Genomic DNA, 24,172 nt, shown 5'->3' on the forward strand with positions numbered 1-24,172 from the left:
TTGTCAATCATGAATTTAGTTGACACTTCTATTATAGAGAAAGGGAGAATAGTGATATTAAAATATTTCTTCTAATTAATTTCCTTTCAATGTGCACGAGTTCGTGCACCAGGCCACTAGCTTTTTAATAAGCAATTTTTTTACATTTGATAACTGTTGAATACTGTAGGCACATGACTCTGCTTTCAGTAACCTACATATGTTGCTGCTGTCACCTTGGGGAAATAAACCACTACAGACAGAATACTTTCAGCATTGATTGTCTCCATCTAGGCTAGGTATTCTTTACATATTTCAAATTATAATAGGCATCCAGCAGTTCTTATCTATAGTAGATGTTTGTTCTGTATTTGGCTGGCAGGAATTATCTCACCTGTCAGACAGTGTACCCAAGGAGCAGTGCTGTACAGCAGATGGAATTCAAAGACTGAAAAAAATTTTGAGGACTGAATAAATAAATGTATCCCTGTCATGATTCTAGTCATCAACCGATACCAATTAGGCGTATTGCCATCCTAATCTATTAGGTAAAGTTTTCATGTAGGTGCTTTGGTGTGATGAACAAGAGCAAGAAAATATGCTTGTGAAGTAACAGGTGGTGTTTTTTTTTGTTCACTTAAAAATTGTATTGTAGTATAAATGCAGTCTCTTATATCCATTTTTTGTTTTTAACTTGTTTTGGATAATTTGCTTTAAGATTTTTTCCTCAAGTATAAATCTTCATTATCAGTAGTTTCATATGGACTGAGTTATTAAAGGAGCAAAGTAAGTCATTTTAATTCTAAGGCTTCCTTTTTAAGAAATGTTTGAAGCTCATTAATTTATGTTGGATGATGACATCTGCTGGCAGAAGCGTAATATTGTAGCTCAGCTTTATCACAAATTGTGAAAACCACCCCTTGAAAAGAAGGTGAATCAGAGCCTAGACCTGGGAGTGTGAAATCTGAGAATTCCTCAAACCAGACAATTCTTACCTTAAATGAGGCCAAAGGAAATCCAAGATCAAAAGAGAGACCCATGAATTAAGACGAAAGAAAGAGCTATGTGCTGGATGGACTGACTATGATCTCACCCTCTATCATTTTAGATTTCAAAGTTAAAATATATTAGAGGATACTGTTATGTTTCATTTATAATAAAATTATATTTTCAATAAGAAATATTTCTCACATGTTAATTAACCAATTTTGTTGTAGCTCATTTATTCAGAAATAAAGAATAAATATTATTGCTTAGAGTAGGCAGACATACTTAGAGGTTTATTATTGTTATCAGATGGGAAATTTGTGGAATATTTACTTGTTTGTATTAAGATTTTACACCCATTTGGTAATATAGGTAATATTTATTGAGTTCTTTTTTTTTTTTTTTTTTTTTACAGAGAGGAAGGGAGAGGGATAGATAGCTAGAAGCCTCTTGCACACCCCTACCGGGGATGTGCCCACAACAAAGGTACATGCTCTTGACCGGTATCGAACCTGGGACCTTTCAGTCCGCAGACCGACGCTCTATTCACTGAGCCAAACCGGTTTTGGCTTATTGAGTTCTTAAAATGTGCTAGACATTGATACTTTACAAGTATTATCTCATTTACTTATTACCATAACCTTATAAAGTAGATGATACTTTTTAAATCATTTTTCTGATGAGGGATAGGAGGTCAGGTTAAGTAATTTGCCATAAGTTACTCAGCTAATTCATATTAGTGTATGTTCACAGGAATAGATCATCTCAAAAGGAGGCATATCCTAAGTCAAAATGGAACTATCTAATATCTCCAACCATTTTCATAGTCAAATTTTAACTTAGTGGATTTTTCCTTTAACATTTTTTTCTGTCTTCATTGGTTATAATATTTAGTCTGCCTTTAATGTTTTTGCTTTTGCATGTAAGTTTTATGCTTTTAGAAACGTCAATAAACTATATACTATATATTTGTGTTATTCATACCAGAAATTTAACTGTTTCATTCTTTACACAGTTAAGGGATAACTTTTATAAAGCATAAATCTCGATAAATGTTTGTATGTGTATACTGCCATATAGTCACTTCCCAGGTGAAGATGTAGAACATTTTCAGCACCCTTTCAGGCACTTGCATCATCAGTATCCTCACCATCACCTATCCCCTCATCCCCAGGTAACCACTTCTCTGACTTCTATCTCCATTAGATAGTTTTACCTATTTTTTAACTTCATATAAATGCAATTGTACACTGTGCAGTCTTATGTCTGACATCTTTCATAAAACGCTGTGTCTGTCAAATTCATATAAGTAGTTGTGTATATCAGTAATCTGTTCTTTTCCATTTTTATGTAGTATTCCATGATATGAATATACCATAGTTTATCCATTTCTATTATTCATGGCTATTGGGTGTTTTTAGTTTTTGGCTACTGCAAATGAAGCTCTTTGTGCACATCATCATTATATACCAGGGATACAATTGCTGTGTCATAGAATATTTGTATGTTTAGCTTTGGTAGGTACTGCAAAAAGCCATATGTTTTTCTAAGTGTATCTTGTACCCTTAATAACCTGTGATCAACCAAGACCACAATCATTTCTGTTAATAGTCTTTTTTTTTTTTTTTGAAATCTTTATTGTTGAGAGTATTACAGATGGTCCTCTTTTTTCCCCCCATTGCCCTCTTACACCTGGTTCCCACCCCACCCCAGGTCTTCATCACCCTATTATTCTGTATCCATAGGTAATGCATATATGCATATAAATTCTTTGGTTAATCTCTTCCTGCCCCTTCCCTCTGAGATTTGTCAGTCTGTTCCATGTTTCCATGCCTCAGGTTCTATTTTATTCATCAGTTTATTTTGTTCATTAGATTCCCTGTTGGTTTGTTTTGATTTTTAGATTCAGTTGTTCATAGATATGTATTCATTGACATTTTATTTTTCATCTTTTCTTCTTCTTCCTCTTCTTGAATACCCTTCAACATGGTGATGAATTCTGTTAGCTTTCTCTTATCTGTGAAACTCTTTATTTGATCTTTAATATTAAATGACTAGAGGCCCAGTGCACGAAATTCGTGCATGGGTAGGGTCCCTAGGGGCTGCTGGCTGCCGGCTGGGGCCTCCCTTCCCCCGGTCTGCTGACTGGAGGGCATCTGAAGGAAAGCAGCACAGGAGGCCTGACCGGGACCCAGGTGAAGGTCACCCCTCTCCTCCCACAGGGAGATGTCAGCATGTTGGAACAGTACCAGACTTTGTAAGAACCACGTCACAGAGTCCCTGCTATGACTCTCTCCCCCTGCCACTCTCTAGCTCCTGATGTTTTGCTTTGTCATTTTGTGTCACTTAGGGGCTCCATCTGCCTGCAGGAGTCCCCACACAGTGACCACAAGCCCTGCTCCCTCTCCAAGCCAGGCTGGTCCTGGTGGACCAGTAAGTCTAGGACTGAGTTCCCTGGGTCAGCTGACTGCCACCCTGGTGCATGAGGGCTTGGGGGTGGGGGCAGAAGAAGGGAAGGTCACTCCCAGTGACCCAAGTCAGTGGTTCTCCAGAGGAGAGCTTGTCATCTCGCCGGCTAGATTCAATCAACGCAAGGGGCGTGCTTCCCTGAGGCGCTAGAGAAGCCATGCTCATCCCTCCGGCTTCTGGCGGCGCCAGGCCTCCTTGGTTATGCCAGCATTGCTCCAGCGTCTGCTCTGTCTTCCCATGGTTGCTTCCATGGTTCTTTGCATCTCAGATCCCCTTCTCCTTTCCTTCCTCTCACATGAACACCAGTCAGTGGATTTAGTGCCCACCCTAAATCCCAAATGATCTCATCTCAGGGTGAGATCGTAATCTCATTTCCCCTCCTTTTAAAAAAAATATATATTTTTAAAATATAAATTTTATTAATTTTTTACAGAGAGAAAGGGAGAGGGATAGAGAGTTAGAAACATCAATGAGAGAGAAACAGATCAGCTGCCTCTTGCACACTCCCCACTGGAGATGTGCCTACAACCAAGGTATGTGCCCTTGACCAGAATCGAACCTGGGACCCCTGAGTCCACAGGCTGATGCTCTATCCACTTAGCCAAACCGGTTAGGGCTAAAAGATATTTTTTTGTTGAGAGTATTACATATGTCCCCCTTTTTCCCCCCATTGCCCTTCATCTGCTTCCTGTCCCACCCCAGGCTTTGACCACCCTATTGTCTGTGTCCATAGGTAATGCATGTATGCATGTAAGATCTTTGGTAAATCTCTTCCCACCCCTACCCCCCTTTCCCTTCCTTCTGAAATTCATCAGTTTGTTCCATGTTTCCATGCCTCTGATTCTATTTTATTTATCAGTTTATTTTGTTCCTTAGATTCCTTATTTATTTTCATTTTTAGGTTCAATTGTTGATAGATATGTATTTATTGCCATTTTATTATTCATACTAGAGGCCCGGTGCACGAAATTCGTGCATGGAGGGGGGGTGTCCCTCAGCCCAGCCTGCACCCACTCCAATCTGGGACCCCTCGAGGGATGTCCGACTGCCCTTTTAGACCCGATCCCGGTAGAATCAGGCCTAAATGGGCAGTTGGACATCCCTCTCACAATCCAGGACTGCTGGCTCCCAACTGCTTGCCTGCCTGCCTTCCTGATTGCCCCTAACTGCTTCTGCCTGCCAGCCTGATCACCCCTTAACCACTCCCCTGCCAGCCTGATTAATGCCTAACTGCTCCCCTACAGGCCTGGTCACCCCTCACTGCCCTCCCATGCAGGCCTGGTCCCCCACAACTGCTCTCCCCTGCAGGCCTGGGTCCCCCCCCAACTGCCCTTCCCTGCAGGCCCGGTTGCCCCCAACTTCCCTCCTCTGCTGGCCTGGTCACCCCTAATTGCCCTCCCCTGCAGGCTTGATTGCCCCCAGCTGCCCTCCCTTGCAGGCATGGTCCCTCCCAACTGCCCTCCCTTGCTGGCCTGATCGCCCACAACTGCCCTCCCTTGCAGGCCTGGTCCTTCCCAACTGCCCTCCCTGGCTGGCCATCTTGTGTCCACATGGGGGCAGGATCTTTGACCACATAGAGGCAGCCATCTTGTGTGCTGGAGTGACAGTCAATTTGAATATTACTCTTTTATTAGAGAGGATAGTGGCCTGGTGCACGGGAGGGGGCCAGCTGGTTTTCCCTGAAGGGTGTCCCAGATCAGGGTGGGGTTTCCCTTGGGGCGTGGGGCGGCCTAGGTGAGGGGCCTGTGGTGGTTTGCAGAGGGTATTCCTGGTGACCCAAGCAGAGGCCCTGGTATCTGGGATTTATTTATCTTCTATAATTGAAACTTTGTAGCCTGTAGCGGAGCCAAGCCTTCTGCTCGCTCCATGGCCACAGCCATTTTTGTTGGGATTTATTTATCTTCTATAATTGAAACTTGGTAGACTTGAGTGGAGGCTTGGGCCCGCCAGGGTGTGTGGAAAGCTTGGCTTCCTCCATTGCCAGGGAAACCCAAGCATCCTATTCACTCTGTGGCCAAGCTTCTTGGTTGGGGTTAATTTGCATACTTGCTCCTGATTGGCTGGTGGGCGTGGCTTGTGGGTGTTGTGGGGTGATGGTTAATTTGCATATTACTCTTTTATTAGATAGGATTTTTTTACCTTTTTTCCCCCTCTTCTTCCTCTCAAAGAATACCCTTCAACATTTCATGTAATACTGGTTTGATGGTGATGAATTCCTTTAGCTTTTTCTTGTCTGTGAAGCTCTTTATCTGACCTTCAGTTCTAAATGATAGCTTTGTTGAGTAGAGTAATCTTGGTTGTAGGTTTTTGCTATTCATCACTTTTAATATTTCTTACCACTTCCTTCTGGCCTGCAAAGTTTCTATTGAGAAATTAGCTGACAGTAGTGTGGGTGCTCCCTTGTAGGTAACGAACTGCTTTTCTCTTGCTGCCTTTAAGATTCTCTCTTTAATTCTTGGCATATTAATTATGTTGTGTCTTGGTGTGGCGGGGGGGCCTCTTTGGATTCCTCTTGTTTGGGACTCTGGGCTTCCTGGACTTGTAAGTCTATTTCTTTCACCAGGTAGGGGGTTTTCTGTCATTATTTCTTCAATATCTTTCTCTCTCTTATTTTTCTGACACACACACACACACACACACACACACACATAATGTGAATGTTGGTATGTTTGAAGTTGTCCCAGAGGCTCCTTACACTATCTGCATATGAACACATATCTTTTTGCTCTTCTGAGTGGGTGTTTCTTGCTTCCTCATATTCCAAATTGTTGATTTGATTCTCAGAATTCTCAACTGTACTGTTGAATCCCTGCAAATTATTCTTTATTTCAGTTGGTGTATGCTTAATTTCTGACTGTCTTTGAAATTCTTTTTCATGTCTTTGAAATTCTCATTAAGATCTTTGAAAGTCTCACTGAGTCTCTTGAAGTTTTCATTAAGATCCTTGAGCATCTTTATAACCATTGTTTTGTACTCTGTAGTAGTTTGTTTGCTTCCATTTCATTTAGTGTTGTTTTGTTTTTGGTTTTTTTTTCTGGGGTTTTCTTCTGTTCTTTCATTTGTGACATGTTTCTTTTTCTCTGCATTTTGGCTGCTTCTCTGTGTTTGTTTCTATGTATTAGGTAGAGCTGCTATGTCTCCTGGAATTGGTAAGTGGCCTTGTGTAGTAGGTGTCCTGCAGGGCCCCGTGGCTCAGCCTCCCCAAACACCTGAGCAGGGCACTCTAGGTGCACCCCTGTATGGGCTGTGTACACAGTCTTGTTGTAGTTGAGCCTTGATTGCTGTAGGTGTCACTGGGAGTAGTTGACCTCCAGGCCAATTGGCTGTCAGGACCAACTGTGACTACAGTAGAAGAGCTATTGTACAGGAGACACCCCTATGGAGCAGGACTTGCTTCAGTGGGACTTAGGTGTTCACTAAGTCTGCCCCTTGAAAGTATCACTCATGGATGTGTAGAGCTATAATCTGGTATGGTCTGAAGTTGTCCACTGGGTGCATTGGCTTTGGGTCCTCCCAGGAGGTGTAAGGTCAGCCACTGCCTGGGGCCACCTGGCAGGGGCTACAGAGCAATCTGCAGTTTGCTGTTACTTGTGTTGGGCTTGGAAGTGCCCAAGCGAAGCCAAGCTGTGAAGCAAGGCAGGCTGCTGCTAGTATTGGGTCTTGCTGATGCCAGCTGATGCTTGTCTGAGACATTTTAGGAAAGTCTGAAGCCTGAGCCAGGACAGGCCATTCATATAGAAAAGCTGCTGCAAACAGCTTGAGTGGGGCTGCAAATTGCATGGTACGGGGTCTTAGGGAATCACCAGGGTGGAGCGAACAGTGTGAGCCAGGCTGATGGAAACTCAGATATGGCTGCCAGTCAGCTCTGCTATGGGAGCGGTCTCAGTATAGGAACAATGACATCTGCCAGCACTTTTGTCTGGGAGAAAGCTTCCCTCTAGTTCTTGCCCCAGTGCCAGACAATCCAGTTCCTCCCTGTATGTCCCTGGGTCCCCCCCAGAGCTGGAACTCAGAGAGAGTGGGACCCTATAAGTTTGTGTACCTGCCCTTTAAGAGAACTGCCTGGGTCTCCTGCAGACTCCGTGTCACTCAGCGATGATCCCTGCTGGGTTTTACAGCCCGAAGTTACAGGGGCTTCTCTTCTCAGCTCTGGAACCCTGGGCGAGGGGGCTGGTGTCAGGCTGGGACCCCTTGCTTCTCAAGGGAGGCCTCTGCAGCCCAGATATCCCTCCCAATTAAAAAACACCACATGTGGGTGTTGGACCAGCCTGTTCTGCGCCTCCACCCCTCCTACGAGTCTCAGTGTGCTTTCTTCTTCTCTAGTTGTAGGACTTCCAGTCAGCCAGATTTCAGGTGGTTCTGAACGATGGTTGTTTTGTATTTTATTTGTAATTTTGATGTGGTTGTGGGAAGTAGCAAGTACCGGTATTTACCTATGCTGCCATCTTGGTTCTCCTTCTCTGTTAATAGTCTTTAAAAAACATTTGGGAAGGAGAACTTAGTAAACAGGGGTATAGAGTTTCATACTGATCTGTAGAGTACTGCTATGTGGAAAACTTGTTTTTTTCTACAACAAACTAATACCAGGTTACTGCTTTGTACTACTTTGTACATAGACTAATAGGGGACTTTGGGAGAAAATAATGAAGTATAAAATACGTACAGTTCTGCCTTAAGAAGCTTAGTTTAGTCAGATAGACAAGGTGAAAGATAAGCAATGTAGTATAATCTGCAAGTGATATATGATTTGTATAAACAATATGTGCTCTGGGATTTTGAAGAGCAGTCACTGGCCTGGAATGATTGGGAAAGGCTTCATGGAAAAGGAAGCCTTCAGATGAGCCTTGGTGAGTGGATAAAATTGCAATGGAAGAAATGGTTCATCATGAGTAATGTTATAGGAAGATGGAAAGGCTTGTTGGGAGTCTAAATGGGCCTGATGAGCGAAAAACTTAAATTGGGGGTTATGGGATAATGTTTGAAAAATTAGTTTATGGTCAAGCTTTGGAGATTTTAAATGTCAGGTTAGGATTTTGTTTCATTGCCCAATATGTAGATTAAGTCCACTTTTGTTCTTATTCTCAAAACTCTGATTGATATTTTTACAGTCAAAGCATCAGAATTGTTACATAGTTTTTTGCTTTTAAAATTTCATTCTTTCTTCCCTCCCCCGCCACCAAGGTCAAAGAGTTTTGTTGGATTTTAGAAAGAAATAACACCCTAACGGGGGAGTCTTGTAATTGAATGGGAGATTTGACAAATACCATTTAATAGAGATTTTAAAGAGATAGTATAGATCATTTTTTACTGTGTAATTTAATTGATTACAAGAATCAATAAAAAAAGAATATGAGGTGATTTTCTTTAGAGATGATAGTGGTAAAACCCTTCTGTAAAGAATATAATGAGTTGAGCTACTTCTGAAAGTTTTTTTTCCCCCCTAATGTCTTATGATAAAAGTTGCTGAAGAATATTATTTCCAGAATCTTTCCTTCTTCCACATTAGTATCTTCAGATTATAAGAAACAGATACCCAATGAAACTTCTGCTGGAAATGAAAGAAACTCATCAGCTATACCACAAAATTGGTCCTTCCAAGATCATTACAGAATGTATTCACCCATAATCTACCAAGCCCTCTGTGAGCATGTGCAGACTCAAATGTCACTGATGAATAACTTGGCTTCAAAGAAGAACCCTAATGGAATTCCTGCTGTACCTTGCCACACTGTTTCTGGTTCTGGTTAGTATGAGTGATGTTTTTTAAAAGCATGAATATAAACTATAATTAAGTTGTTTGATGATTGTATAAGCAGTATGAGATGTGAATGATATTTCTTTCCTTCTTACCTTATAGAATCTCAGACGACTCCACATTCTAGTTATGGCTTATCTACTTCCACTCCAATCCAGTTACCTCAGCCGCCACCCTGCCCTCCAATGGTTCATTCTGTAGGTACAGTTTATATACTACACAAGTAATTTGCTTATAGAAATTGTTATCTTTAGAAAGAAAATTGAAGTTATTGATTATATGTATCTTAATGCCCTAGGATGTACAAAGACCAGTGATTTTTTCCCAAGTTATTTTTTATTACCCAAGTTGTTTTACTTATTTCTTAACAACAATGGTTAGGGGAAAGTAGTAGAAAAGATCAACAGAAAAAAGAAATCACTCATACCCACCACCCAAATACAGTTGCTGTTAACACATTGATATAGCGCTTTCTAATCATTTAATTCTCTGTGTAGATTTTGTTTTTTGGTTTTTATTAAGTTTGCTTTTTTTATTAAGTTTTGCTGCCAACTTCCTTGCCCATTAATGAAGAAAATTGTGCCAAAGAACAAATAGGAGAGGTCACAACTGAGGGAAAGGATTCAAATATGCATGTGCGAGATTCAAGAATAAAGGGTGTCCAGAAAGCAAAAAATGGGAACGAGAGTGCTGAAAAAATTAGAACTATAATGTATTTGTTGGGAGAGCTGAAGGCCCTAGTAGCAGAACAAGGTAGATGAGTATCTATATGTATAAAAGCCTAATATATAATTATAATTAAATGTATACACTTTTATGTTCTGCTTTTTTCACTTAACATTTTATTGTGAACATGTTTATTTATATACATCCTATAAATTTTTAATAAGTTGATTATACTCTATTTAGTGAAAATACTATAGTCCGTGTAATTACTCCCCTAAGGCAGACATTTAATCAACAGTTTTTTACTACCATAACATTTCTGTAAGCTTTTCATATGTCTGAGATTATTTTCTTATAATAAATTTCCCAAAGTAGAATTTTTTTTTTAGTCTCCAAGTAGACTAATTTGTTATGCCTTTACCATTAAATCATGTGTGATATTTATAAACAGTCTATTTTAGTCATGACTTTATAATGTTCCCATATTGCAGAGTAAGCGAATTTACTTTTAAAAAACTATAATGTCAGTGTTCACATTTTTGAAACTTGTTTTTTTCTTTCTTTAGGAAGTTCAGACTGATGGTGACAACCAATTTGTATCACAACATAACACAATTTCTGTGAACTGTACTGATATTCTAAGGAATTCTTTCAGTTCTAGTCTTGGAGTTCAATGTGGCCTGCCTCAAACTGACAAACCAGCTATTCCAGCTTTTGAGCAGCTGGATCTTGCTAATGAAATTCTGCCACAACAAGAAGTTCCTAAGGAATCAGACCTATTAAAGTGTTTCCAAACATATATGAATCTGTTGCATTCTCAACCAAACTGTCAGACAAACCGAAGCCCCACTCTATTACTGCCAACTTCCTTGCCCATTAATGAAGAAAATTGTGCCAAAGAACAAATAGGAGAGGTCACAACTGAGGGAAAGGATTCAAATATGCATGTGCGAGATTCAAGAATAAAGGGTGTCCAGAAAGCAAAAAATGGGAATGAGAGTGCTGAAAAAATTAGAACTATAATGTATTTGTTGGGAGAGCTGAAGGCCCTAGTAGCAGAACAAGGTAGATGAGTATCTATATGTATAAAAGCCTAATATGTAAATTGTCCCCTTGGGAGTTCAGCTGGGAGACTGGGAGTTCAATCCCTCACTATGATGTGTGCTGACCACTAGGGGGTGGCGCAGAACAAAGGAAGGCCCTGGGTGGCAGCTGGCAGCCAGGGAAGGGAGGCCCTGACCAGCAGCTGGAAGGCCCTGATCAGCCCTGATCGCCAGCCAGGCCTAGGGACCCTACCTGTGAACAAATTTCGTGCACTGGGCCTCTAGTTTCTTTAATAATAACCAACTGTTCTAATGCTTAACAAATCTCACTGTGAGAAGTAACCCAAACCTTTTTATGCCCTTTTCATTTAACTTTTGGGATTTTTTTATTAGATCAAGGAAAATGTCTTAGATGGAGTTATGAGATATTTGAGCCAGGTTGTATTCATTGGTTTGCATTATGTGTGTGTATTCTAAATAATGGCTTTTGCTTAGAGTGAGTTACAGAGTTGTCATCTTAGAAAGCATAGTAATTGATTATAGAAACACTGGTTGAATGCCTAATATTTGCAGACTGACAAAATATCAAAGCTTTGAAAAATATCTATAGGAATATAGCACTATTTTTCCAAAGGTTTGATACATTAATTTTCAGACCTGCAACTTGTCACTTAACCAAATCATAGTAACAATAATAATAGTAGCAGTATTCACTATTACTTATTAAACATTCACCATATGCCTGACACTGTGCTTAGTGTTTTATGTGCATTATCTCATTTAATCCTAACAGCCACCCCATGAGGTGCTGTTATTTTACAAATGAGGAAACCTAGGCTTGGAGAACAGTATCTCATTTAATCCTCAGCAATCCTATGAGGTACTATTATCTCCCTTTAATCATGAAGGAATTTAGGCTGCAGGAATTAAGTAATTTGACTAAAGTTATTTTGCTAGAAAGTGGTAGAGCTCAGGTCACTGCCTCCAATATTTATGAGCAAAACCATGGTACAAATGATTGGTAGAGGACTGCTTAATAATTGGGCATAGTTGTTTACTGTGCACATAAACTTTGCATCAGGGTGTTAAAATATCTGTGAGTTATTTTTGTAACAATATATTTCCTATCTCTTTTAGGTATCAGATAGTTAATATTATAATTATTAGATGTTTTCAGTGAATAAAATATTTGAATAAAAATGAAGGGAGAAAAATAAAGGACAAAAAATCTAAATTCCACCTTCTACCTGTGTCTGCCACCTCCAAAACCACCCAGTTTTCCCAATTAATAAAAAGAAGGGGTATTGCTATCAAATGAGGTGTGGCTAGTTGTGTTAAATCTCCTTTATAAAATTAAATAATAAAACCTCATCTTAGTATACCCTTTCTCAATATTTTGCCAAATTGAATTTCCTGAAGTGAATTATTTGCAATAGAATAAAAGACTGTGTTGTAAATACGAATACTGTATTAATTATAGGAAACCTGTTAGCAATTATTGGATTCTAGTAGTCCTTTGGCAGTGTGAACTAAGAGACAAATGTAAACTATCTTCCTATTAGTGAAGATAGCAGTGTGAACTAAGAGACAAATGGCAGTGTGAACTAAGAGACAAATGGCAGTGTGAACTAAGAGACAAATGTAAACTATTCTAGCAGTGTGAACTAAGAGACAAATGGCAGTGTGAACTAAGAGACAAATGTAAACTATCTTCCTATTTGGCAGTGTGAACTAAGAGACAAATGTAAACTATCTTCCTATTAGACACTTCAACTGAGGAATATCACTAATATAACAATGCTGTGATTTAAGATTAATCTTTAGTGTCTGAATTTAATTTCTTTAGAATTTTTATGAATAGGCAAGTAGCAGGAAAGGGGAAAATAGGGTCTGTGTATTAAATTTAGAAATAATTGAATTTATTTATAACATGTACATATCTGAAAATTTTTCTTATTTAGTAATACACATGAATAATCTTATTCAAAACCAACTTACAATATGTTTTTACTCATTTCTTCTGCCTTTTGTAGAGGATTCAGAAATTCAGAGACTGATTACAGAATTGGAGGCATGTGTATCTCTACTTCCAGCAACAAGTGGAAACAAAAATAGTCAAGTTGAAATAGCACTGGCCATGCAACCACTAAGAAGTGAAAATGCTCAGTTACGCAGGTGAGAATTGCTCTGAATGTTTTTGTCTCTATTGCAGAGATGTTCCATGGCCAGAACAAAGGTGCCAAATGAAATCCGTAGGGCCCCATCAGAAAAGAAGATTTACTGTCTTACTGTGTTTCTGCTTCCCCCCTGCCCCCCGCTTTTTAAACATTGCTCAGCATTCTTTAACATTTCCATTACTTCTACCTACTGCTACATATTTACCCCCAACTCTTGCACCTCTGTTATCTCTTGGTTGATGGTGTATAGAGAGCAAAATGAAATATTTCAGGGTATTTTTTAGGCTAGTCTAGGCCAGTGGTCAGCAAACTCATTAGTCAACAGAGCCAAATATCAACAGTACAACGATTGAAATTTCTTTTGAGAGCCAAATTTTTTAAACTTCTTCTAATGTCACTTCTTCAAAATAGACTCGCCCAGGCCATGGTATTTTGTGGAAGAGCCACACTCAAGGGGCCAAAGAACCACATGTGGCTCGCGAGCCGCAGTTTGCCAACCACGGGTCTAGGCTATGCAGCAGTAGCAAAATCCAAAATCTTAGTGGCATAACACAGCAAAAGTTTATTTCTCTGTCACAGCAAGACCACATGGGTCATCAGAGGCTGTCTTTCATCTTATGGCTCAGGATTTAGTTTCCCTTCATTATAAGGCCATTGTTTTCCAGGAAAAGGAGAATATGGATACAAACATGGCTCCACTCAGAAGTGACGATCTCACTTCTTATATTTTGTAGGCTGAAAAGAGGCATAGGGCCCTGCCTTATCTAAACATCTGGGGCATAAATTTTCCCCATATTTCCCATTCAGGAAAGGAGAGCCTGATATGGGTGAGCACCAGTAGCCCCATCACACTCAGACAGAAAAACAACTCATTCCAACTGCTTTTTAAGATTTATTTAGAAAAGATGTAAACCAGGGATCTGATCTTGAAATCTAGAAATCACTTAACATATTATCAATAATATCTTAAATTTGACTGTTTCGGTGGTAACCACCAAGGTCACCGCCTCGGTGTCTGTTTGTCAGTGTAGTTTGCAGAGAACGAGCACGTCTTATGCAGCACTGCGGTGAGCGTGCCCTCCGAGGGCATTGCAGTTGCACGCGCTATAGATGTTGTATCAACAGGTAGGACCTGGAAGGACCTGCCCAGAAACTGGAAAGCAATAGAGTAGGATTCTTAGTTGTAAAGTAGCTTAAGTTCCTGGATCTGGAGCCTGCAAAGACACCACACCCAGTTCGATTTACTTGCTTAGGATTATTTCTCTTATAATCATTAGTCTAGATACTATGATATATGATAGGGTTGTGGGGTTTAAATTCTTAATAATATTGTCTTCATTTCTGGTCTAAATGATCTATAATAATAGCATTAGTTTTTCAAAATCAAAACCAAGTGTAAATAACAATAATGTTAAAAGCCAATACTACATCTAACATTTATTTTTAAATCCTTACCCGAGGATATGGTTTTATTGATTTTAGAAAGAGAGGGAGTGAGAGGGAGAGAGAGAGACAAAGAGAAACATTGATGTGAGAGAGAACATAGATGGGTTGCTTCCCGTACATGCCCCCACCAGGGATCTAGTCACAACTTGGATATGTGCCCTGACTGGGACAATGCTCCAACCAAGCCAGGGCTTAACAACTTTTATATGTGTCATCTCTTTACATTCTTACAGCAGCTCTGTAAGGTAGGTATTATGTTATTCTCATTTACAGATGAAACCAAGGCACAGAGGTTATGTAAATTGCCCAAGATCACATACCTAAGAAGTAACAGAAATAAGACTCAAACCTGGGCAGTTTGATTTTTTAGAGCATAATCATCTTAATTTCTATACCTCTATATTGCCTCTGCTAGGAAATAGAGATTAACCTATTTATACTTCAATATTTAGGTATATTTTGTGAAACAAAAGAATATGCTATAAGCCATTTAAAATAAACAAGCATGTTTTTAAAGATACCACTATCAAATAATTGGTTAAGTAAATGAGCAGAACTTATTCTCAGATACTATTTTAACTTTCTGATCATAGGAAATATCAATAGTTATTAGCTATTTCTATTCCTTAGAACATTTTAGAGTTGTTTTAGGAGCTTATTTATAAACCCCTTAAGAAAATGATACTCACCACATTATTGGTCATTTGCTTTTAATTCTTTTAAAATGTATTATTTTGATATTTTGAACTAATTCTTCAGACTTGTCACCAGAGTTTTTGGCTCTGTGTCCTTAGAGGACTAAGATTATATAGTATAATATTGCCAACTGTTTACTTGACTTTCTAAAAATGAAGTTACTGAAAAAATGAAGAATTTGTCAGATATATGCTCTTTTTTAGCAGAATGAGGTTTCCAGCACAAGTGTAGGAATTTTTGTGCCTCTTTGGAAATCTTAATTTGGAAAGAATCATCCATAATCTCCATTTTACAATGAAAGTTGGAATGCATTGGCTCATTCAAAAATGTTTTTCAGCACTTTCTAATAAAAAAGTTTTCTTTCTGTTTGCACATTTAGCAATTACATGTTTCTTTTTAGCCAGAAAGTGATCTTTCAGGGTTTTCTTGGAGTTTATTGCCATCTTGTGGCTTTAAAAAATAGCTAGGTGCATTGTTTCTATGGCAACTGGGCAACTGGATCATTGGTAGCTGGACAGTTTTTATGTGGATTCCTGACACAGCTCAACATTTAGCCCTCCTGGTCCTTACCCACAAAGTGTCTGTAGTGCCCCATTCATGTGACCTTCAAAACCCTGGCACATTTCCAAATTTCCTGGATGTGGGTTGGAGGGTACTACTTCATTTAGGAACCGTCAGCTAGAGAGTGCCTTAATATTTATAGGGCAAGTTAGAATTCATGACCACTTCCTGAGTTTAGATTGAAATACAAGACCATTATGTATCCACGCAGAACAAAAAGTGAAATGCAGTAGCATTCACACTTTTGATTTTATCATTTGACAGATGGTAACATAATTCTTCCAGGTGGAAGCTACTAGAGAAAGACTACATTATTTGTTTTTGATTTCACTTTATTTTTGAGTTCAAAGATGTAATGGGTAAGAGCCAGTGAGTTAAGATTTAGACATGCTGAATGTGTCATTTAGACCATCTGGACATATGTATGGTACAAATGGAACACAGGAATATGATTCAGGATAGAAATGTAGACTTGGGAGTTATTCACTGAACACATGTTTATTGAGCTTTTACTATATATCTGGCATTGCATTTGACAATGGAGTCATGGTGATTAAAAGTAAGTGATTTATTAATAAATTCACCAGGAAGGTTTAAAGTGTGAACACAGCCAGGAGTGAATTGCTGGGGAATAACAGCTTTTTAACACAGGAAGAGGAACCTGTGAAAGAAATCTGAGATGGAACTAATAGCAAAGTAGCAGGAAAACTAGGAGAGAATGATGTTACAAAAGCTATGGGAAGAAAAAATTTATAGGAGAGATCACTGCATAAAAAGGGACAAAGGTGGATCAAGAATAAACATCACAAGATGAATTTCCCAAAGAAAACTTGAAACAGTATTCCACAATCTCCAGGAAATTAATAGTTTTTAGAGGCAGAAAAAGATATTGAGAGAGAAGGAATTCTTAAAGAAGACCAGAGAGTAAGAGAGAGAAGGAATTCTTAAAGAAGACCAGACAGTAAAAGGAGAAGAAAAGTGAATTTGATGAGATCAAGGAAATAAAAGAAGCAAAAACATATTACAAAAATGAATGCCCCATTAGAAACAACAGCAAATTTAGCAAACATGAAATCAGGGATGTTATATTCTATACTAATAAAAGGGTTATATGCTAATTAGACTGGATGTCTTCCGACGTCATTCCAGACGTCCTTCCTGACTAAGCTGGGGCTGGAGGGGAGCCAGCCCGGGTCCCAGGTACCTGTGGGCAACCCGAGGGAAGCCAGCCCAAGTCCTGGGTGCCTGCCAGCGGCTGGAGGAGGGAAGCAGCCCAGGTCCTTGGTGCCTTCCGGCAGCCGGAAGAGAGAGGCCCAGGGCCCAGGTGCCGGAGAAAAGCCGGTGCCTGCAGCCGGGGGAAGGAAGTCCTTCTCTTGCACAAATTTTTGTGCATTGGGCCTCTAGTATTCCTTAAGAACCTAAGCAATATAAAGGCTGTTTGTTGTTGTTGTTTGGGTTTTGTTTTTCTCCCCCAAATAATCTTTCTGCTTCAGTTCCTACTAAATGAATAGTGTCTCCTAATAGTCTTAGCTTGCTTCTCTTCTCAAATCCTTTTTAAAAATAATTTATTAATTTATTTTTATTGTGATAAAATATATGATATAATATTTCTTTTTAACCATTTGTAAGTATACATTTCAGTTGTATTAAATATACTCATAATGCTGTCTTTTCATAACACTATTTATATCCAAAGCTTTTTCATCTCCAATATAAACTCTGTACCTAATAAACAGTAATTCCCCTTCTCCCCCAGTAACCTTCTATGAATTTAAGAAGACTGAATTTTTCTCTTTTGTTGCTGTTTTTCCAGTGCTGAGAATTGTGCCTAACACCCACTCTAATAAATACTTGTTAAATGACTGAACACATGGGAAATAGGCTTGAAGAAATAAGATAAAACAAAATAAAAAAGAAATAATCCAAAAATTATTATAAAGAAGAGGATACATATGGAGGAGAAGCAAAAGAATACAAAATTAGCATAATTAGTGTTCCTGAAAAAGAGAACAGAACAAATGAATTAGACAATATTAAAATATACAGTAGGTCCTCGGGTTACATCGGAGATCTGTTCCTATGGCACGAGGTAACGCGATTTTCGCCATAAGTTGGAACCCACCTATATAAGCACCTACGTCACTCACATGGAGCACATACAGAGCAGTAATGAAGTGAAACAGTAAAAAAAAACTTTTTAAAGAAAGAACAGTTCCTGACCTTGTGGTAAATAAATAATAAAAAACAAAGCACATATGTACATCAAAATGATGGAACATTTTTTTTTTATAAATACTGTAAATGGGAGATGGTGACATAACCACAAAACGACGTATGTTGAGTCCAACGTAACCCGAGGACTATCTGTACATAAAGGGAAATTTACTAATCTAAAGATGTGTCAGCAGATCAATAGAACATACAGGATCTCAGAAAAACTTATCAAAATGATCAACACCAAGACATGCTGATAGGGTTACTTCACCTTAGGAACAAAATAAAATTAACTTTTATAGACAATTCAGTTTTCACAGTAGTGTTCATTGCCTGAAGATCATAGAACATCATTTACCAAGGGAGAGAAAGTATGCCCCAAGAATTTTATATGTGATCAGCTGCCCTTTTAGTGTAAAGGCAATAGTCATATTCTTAAGTATGCAAATATTTAGGAAATACAGCACTGTTGGACTAGAAAAAATAGTTCAATGGCTAAGTCCAGTTGACCAAGATACAAATTCACATAAAAGAAGGGATTAAAAATGAACATTACATCTAAGACAACTGTGGGAATTATGGTTACAGAATATAATGTTAGTAATCTTGACAATGTAGGTTTTACTTCTTTTAAGTTATTTAGGAATGTGAGCTTTTTGTTTTTCTTTTTAAGTAGAGAAATATTAGCCTAAAGTTCCTTAGTGAGTTCTGGTTTTATTCATTACTTTTCCTTCCATTAAAATCATATATCCTAAATTCAGTACATATCATATTTAAAGTGTGTTTGTAATAATATTCTATTATTTAAAAACTAGTGGCTCAGTGCACAAAATTTGTGCATTGGGGCAAGGGGGGGTGGTCCCTCAGCCCGGCCTGCACCCTCTCCAATCAAACCGGCAATTGGACATCCCACTCACAATCTGGGATCACTGGCTCCTAACCGCTCACCTGCCTGCCTGCCTGCCTGATCACTCCTAACCACTCTGCCTGCCGGCCTGCTCGCCCCCAACTGCCCCCCACCCCCCGCTGGCCTTCTTGCCCCCAACTGCCCCCCCCCCGGCCTGCTCACTCCCAACTGCCCCCCCAGCCAGCCTGCTCGCCCCCAATTGCTCCCCCCACCCCCGCTGGCCTGCTCGCCCCCAACTGCGCCCCCCACTGGCCTGATCACCCCCAACTGCTCTCCCCTCCTGGCCTATCGCTCCTAACCGCCTCTGCCTTGGCCCCACCACCATGGCTTTGTCCGGAAGGATGTCCAGAAGGTCTCCCGGAAGGTCTCCTGGTCTAATTAGCATATTACCCTTTTATTAGTATAGATTCTGTTTAGCTATTTTTTCTTTCTATACTAGAAACATGTCTAAATAATATCCAGCAAATAATGATTGATATTGTATTCAGCATTGTGCTAGAGAATCTAGCCAGTGCAATAAGACAAGAAAAGAAATAGGAGCTAGCCACATTGAAAAAAAAGGAAGTAAAACTGTCTTATTTACTGATGACATAGTGTTTGTAGAAAATCCTACAGAATCTACAAAAAAGCTACTAGAATTTTAAAAAATGAGCTTAGCAAAGTTGTAGGGTATGAGATCAGTATACAAAAGCCAGTTATAGTTGTATGAATTAGCAATGAACAATTTGAAATGCAACTTAAAATTATTACAATTTATAGTAGGATAAAAAATATGAACAATTTGGAATAAATTGGATAAAAGATGTGTGAGGACCTGTACAGTGAAAACTACAAAACATTGCTGAGAAAAATTAAAGAAGACCTATGTGAGACATAAACCCCATCCAGAGATTATAAAACTTATTAAGATACCAGTTTTCTCCAAATCAATGTATACATTCTTTGTAATTTCATTGAAAACCTGAGCAGATATTTTTGTAGAAAGGTTATTCTAAAACTTATATGGAAATTCAAAGAATCTAAAATAACCAAAACACTTTGGGAAAAGAACAAAATTGACACACTCTTATTTCAAGACAAAGTTACAGTAATCAAGACAGTATGGTGTTGGTGTGAATGTAGACAAAATAGGTAATTGAAAAACTCACATATAGCTAACTGGCTTTTGAAAAATTGCCAAGGAAATTCAATGGGGAAAGAATACTCTTTCAATAAGTAGTGCTAGGACAATTGGAGAGCCTTATTATTATTTTATTTTTATTAAATTTATTGGGCTGACATTAGTTAATAAAATTTTATAAGTTTCAGGTGTAAAATTTTATAATACATCACCTGTATACTGTATTGTGTGTGGCTTCTGTACATCCTTGGTTATCAGATGTCTCTTCAGCTCGTCTTCAGTTGGTTATTCATGTTGATTATTCTGCATTTTAGTTGTGATTCCAGATTGGTCCTGGGAGAAGGTGAGCGTGGCTTCCATCTACTTTGCCACAATCTTGGATCTCTGGGAGAGCCATATTATTTAAAAAAAATAATAAAAAACTTAACTTTCACCTCATATTGTATGCAAATATTAGCTTGAAATGAATCACAGATCCTAATATACAGGCTAAATCTAAAGAACTGATAGAAGAAAACAGGAGAAAATCTTAGTGCTTTTGGGTTGAGAAAGTCTTTTTAAATATAACAAAATATAAGTAAAACAAAAATTTATGTTGGAATTTATAAAAATTTAAGATGTCTGCTTTTCAAAGGAACTATTACTAAAAATGAAGAGGCAAACAGAATATTTGCAATGCATCCATCTGATGAAGGCCTTGTATCTAGAATGTATAAAGAACTGTTACAGCTCAATAAAATGGGCAAACTATTTGAATAGACATAGTAAAGAAAATATATCGATATCAAATAAGCCCATGAAGATAAGCTCTTTGTCATTACTCATTAGGAAAATGCAAATTAAAACCACAGTGAGACACCACTGCATACCCACTAGAATAGCTAAAGTTTAAAAGAACTGGCAGCCACCATTTTGGCCCTCATGACTTTTAGCTCCCCTGGGGGCCGCCATTTTGAAATGGCAGAGGTCAACCCTTCTTTTAAATTAGCCCATCGTGAAAGACTGTGAGCCTACGCTCCAATCAAGAGTGAGGGACAGGTCACATTTGTCTGGAATAAAAAGCCAAGCGGTACGTGTGTGTGCCCACCCTCCTGCAAGAGTAAAGATATTTGCCTTGCAAAAATAAAAATAAAAAATTTAAAAAGACCATACCAAGTGTTAGTGGGGATGTGGAGGAACAGAAACTTTCATAATTTACTGGTGGGAATGAAAAATGGTATATGACTTTGGAAAAGTTTTTCAGGTTTTCTTAGAAATTAAAGATACCATATGATCCAGTCATTTCCTCCTAGGTTTTTACTCAGAATTGCAAGAGTATGTACTTGTTTTGAATGTTCATAGAAAACAATCTAAATGTAGATACCATACAATAGAATACCACGCAGCAATAAAAAGAAAGGAACTATTGGTACATGCAACAGAATGGATGAATCAATATCATTATGCTGAGTGGAAATAGCCAGGCTAAAAGTACATATTGTATGATTCCATACAACTGTATATTGTGTATATGTATAATATAAAATTCTAGAAAATGCAAACTGATCTATAAATCAGTGATTATCTGGGAAGGAAGTGTTATGAAATGGGGCATGAGGACATTTTAGGTGAGAAATACCTTAATTGTGGTGATGACTTCACCATATCATAGGTCAAAACTCATCAAATTATACGCCTTAAATATGTGTAGTTTTATCTCAATAAAGCTATATTTAAAAAGAATGAATGAACTGCCCTGGCCAGTTTGGCTCAGGATTGGAGCGTCCTGTGCACTGAAAGGTTGCAGGTTCGATTCCAGGTCAAGGCACATACCTAGATTGCAGGTTTGATCTCTAATTGGGTCACATACAGAAGGCAACCAATTGATGTTCTCTCTCACATCGATGGTTCTCCCTTCCTTCTCTCTAAAATCAATAAGCATATTCTCAGGTGGGGATTAAAAAAAGAATGAATGAACTAAAAAAGTAACATTTGCCTAAATGTCTACAGTTCTTTTGCTTTGTTAAAGTATACATAAATATATATTTTTAAAAGCATGCATAATTATACTTTTCTAAAAGAGTCTTTTATTTATTTTTTATCATATACTAGAAGCCCGTTGCACGAAGTTTCGTGCAATAGACTTTCCCTTCACCTGGCTGCCGGCACCAGTTTTCCGCCAGCAGCAGTTTTCCTCTGGCCACCCGCTTATGGGAGCGCCTCCCGCCAGCGCCATCAGCCACCCCGAGAGGAACTCCGATCGGGAGGCGCTCCCCGACTCCCGCTCCTACCGCCAGCCAATCGGCCACCCTGAGTCCCACCCCCTGCACCTCCAGCCGGCCCAATCGTGGGCGTAGTGGAGTGATGCAATTTGCATATTACCTTTTTATTATGTAGGATAATTTTAAAAAATACAACAATCATGTTTTAAAAGGCTGACTTTGAAAGCTGAGAATCAGAAGGAAGGAGAAGAGCTAATGGTACCGTTAGGTTGGAGGGACTATTTTTTTAATTATGAGAGCCATTTACTATGCTCCTCAGCTCAGGCACATGAGCCAATAAAGAGGGAGAAGCTGCAGATGGAGAAGATAAATAGAGTAAGAGCAGAGACCTTAGGGCATAGGAGGAGATGGGATCCAGGGAGTTGATGAGACTAGAAGAAAAGTTAGGATTAGTTTACATATGGGTAATCTTGTACACCCTGGGACAGAGGGATAACAGATTTTGTCCCCAAACCATGTTATTTTTTAGTGAAAATAAGAAAATATCCTGTTGAAAGGAAGTAGGAAGGTGAGGTTTGTAATGAGTGATAAGTTTAAATTGGCTATGTTGGCGAAAGAAGAATCTGGCCAAGGACATATAAAAAGATTGTCAAGCAAAGCTTCTATCACCTACTTGGTGTGTAAGAGGACCTTGGCACCTGCTGTTTATCTGGAAAATACCTAAAGAAGTGTTCCATTTGGCGTTATGGATGACCAGTTTGCTGCCTTTTCTAGATCTGCTCTCTGTTGCCAAGGGGAAACTTCAGAAAAGCAGTATTGTTTTTTAAAAGTGGAGTTATATTATGCTGTTGTTCTGTTATTTTTCACTTCATAATGTATCTTGAAGTTCTATCCATGGCAGTACATATGAATGTCTTTTTTAAAAAAATATGTGTATGTGAGTATTAGTATGAATATACAATAATTTATGTACCATTTTCAGTTGTTTCCAACTTCTCAGTATTAAATATTGCTGTTGTGAACATCCTTATATGTATTTACAAGATTGTAGAAGTTTTGCACATGTACAGCTATTTCTGAGACTAGATAGTTTACTTAGAATTGTTTTGTTGAAGGTTATGAAACAGTTTACATTTTGTTGCCAAAATGGTTATTATACCAATAGACTCCCACCAATTGAGATAATTCATTTCCCTATACCACGTTTTCCTCACCAACAAATAATGTTATTTCCTTTTGTTTTGGCCAATCTTGTGACCATAAAATATCTCCTGGTTGTTTATTTTTTTTACTGTGTTTTTATTTATTTTAGAGAGAAGAAGGGAGAGAGAACTAAACATTGATCGGTTGCCTCCTGCACGCACCCTGACCTGGGATCATACCCGCAATCTGGGTTTGTGCCCTGACCAGGAATTGAACTGGCCATCTTTTGGTGCATGGGACAACACTCAAACCAATAGAGCCACACCAGCCAGGGCTATATCTTCTGTTTTAAACCTGCATTTCTTCATATTAGTGAGTCTGAGCATTTTTCACATGCTTATAGACCATTTCTGTAGAAATAGACCTATGTGAATTACCCATTCTTATCCTTGATCACTTTTTACTGCCTTTCTTACTGATTTGCAGGAGCTTGTTAAATGTATGGACCTCTTGTTTGTGATATATGTGGAAGGTATTTTTCACTTCATAATGTATCTTGGAGATCTTTCCATGCCTGGGTTGCAGGCTTGATCCCCAGTAGGGGATGTGCAGAAGGCAGCCAAGCAATGATTATCTCTCATCATTGCTGTTTCTATCTCTCTCCCTCTCCTTTCCTCTCTGAAATCAATAAAAATGTATATATATATTTTTAAAAGTTTCCAATTTTGACATAGTTAAATCTTTTATTCTTTCCCTTATATGGTTGCTAGATTTTGAGTCTTGCTTAGGAATGCCTTCCCCACTTCAA

The 24,172-nt window shown here is 38.7% G+C and overlaps 1 protein-coding gene across 2 annotated transcripts in view; it reads left to right on the forward strand.

The window, feature by feature from the left end:
• Nucleotides 1–24,172, forward strand: part of CCDC14 (coiled-coil domain containing 14) — a 58,490-nt gene that overhangs the window by 14,325 nt on the left and 19,993 nt on the right. For both annotated transcript variants that reach the window (XM_028131152.2, XM_054713913.1), the window contains exons 6-9: nucleotides 8,942–9,178; nucleotides 9,293–9,387; nucleotides 10,423–10,921; nucleotides 12,933–13,074. In XM_028131152.2, the coding sequence (XP_027986953.2) occupies nucleotides 8,942–9,178; nucleotides 9,293–9,387; nucleotides 10,423–10,921; nucleotides 12,933–13,074 (973 nt within the window). The remainder of the gene's footprint in view (nucleotides 1–8,941; nucleotides 9,179–9,292; nucleotides 9,388–10,422; nucleotides 10,922–12,932; nucleotides 13,075–24,172) is intronic.

Source organism: Eptesicus fuscus, chromosome 3 (assembly GCF_027574615.1).
Source record: "Eptesicus fuscus isolate TK198812 chromosome 3, DD_ASM_mEF_20220401, whole genome shotgun sequence".
NCBI classification, from domain to species: domain Eukaryota; kingdom Metazoa; phylum Chordata; class Mammalia; order Chiroptera; family Vespertilionidae; genus Eptesicus; species Eptesicus fuscus.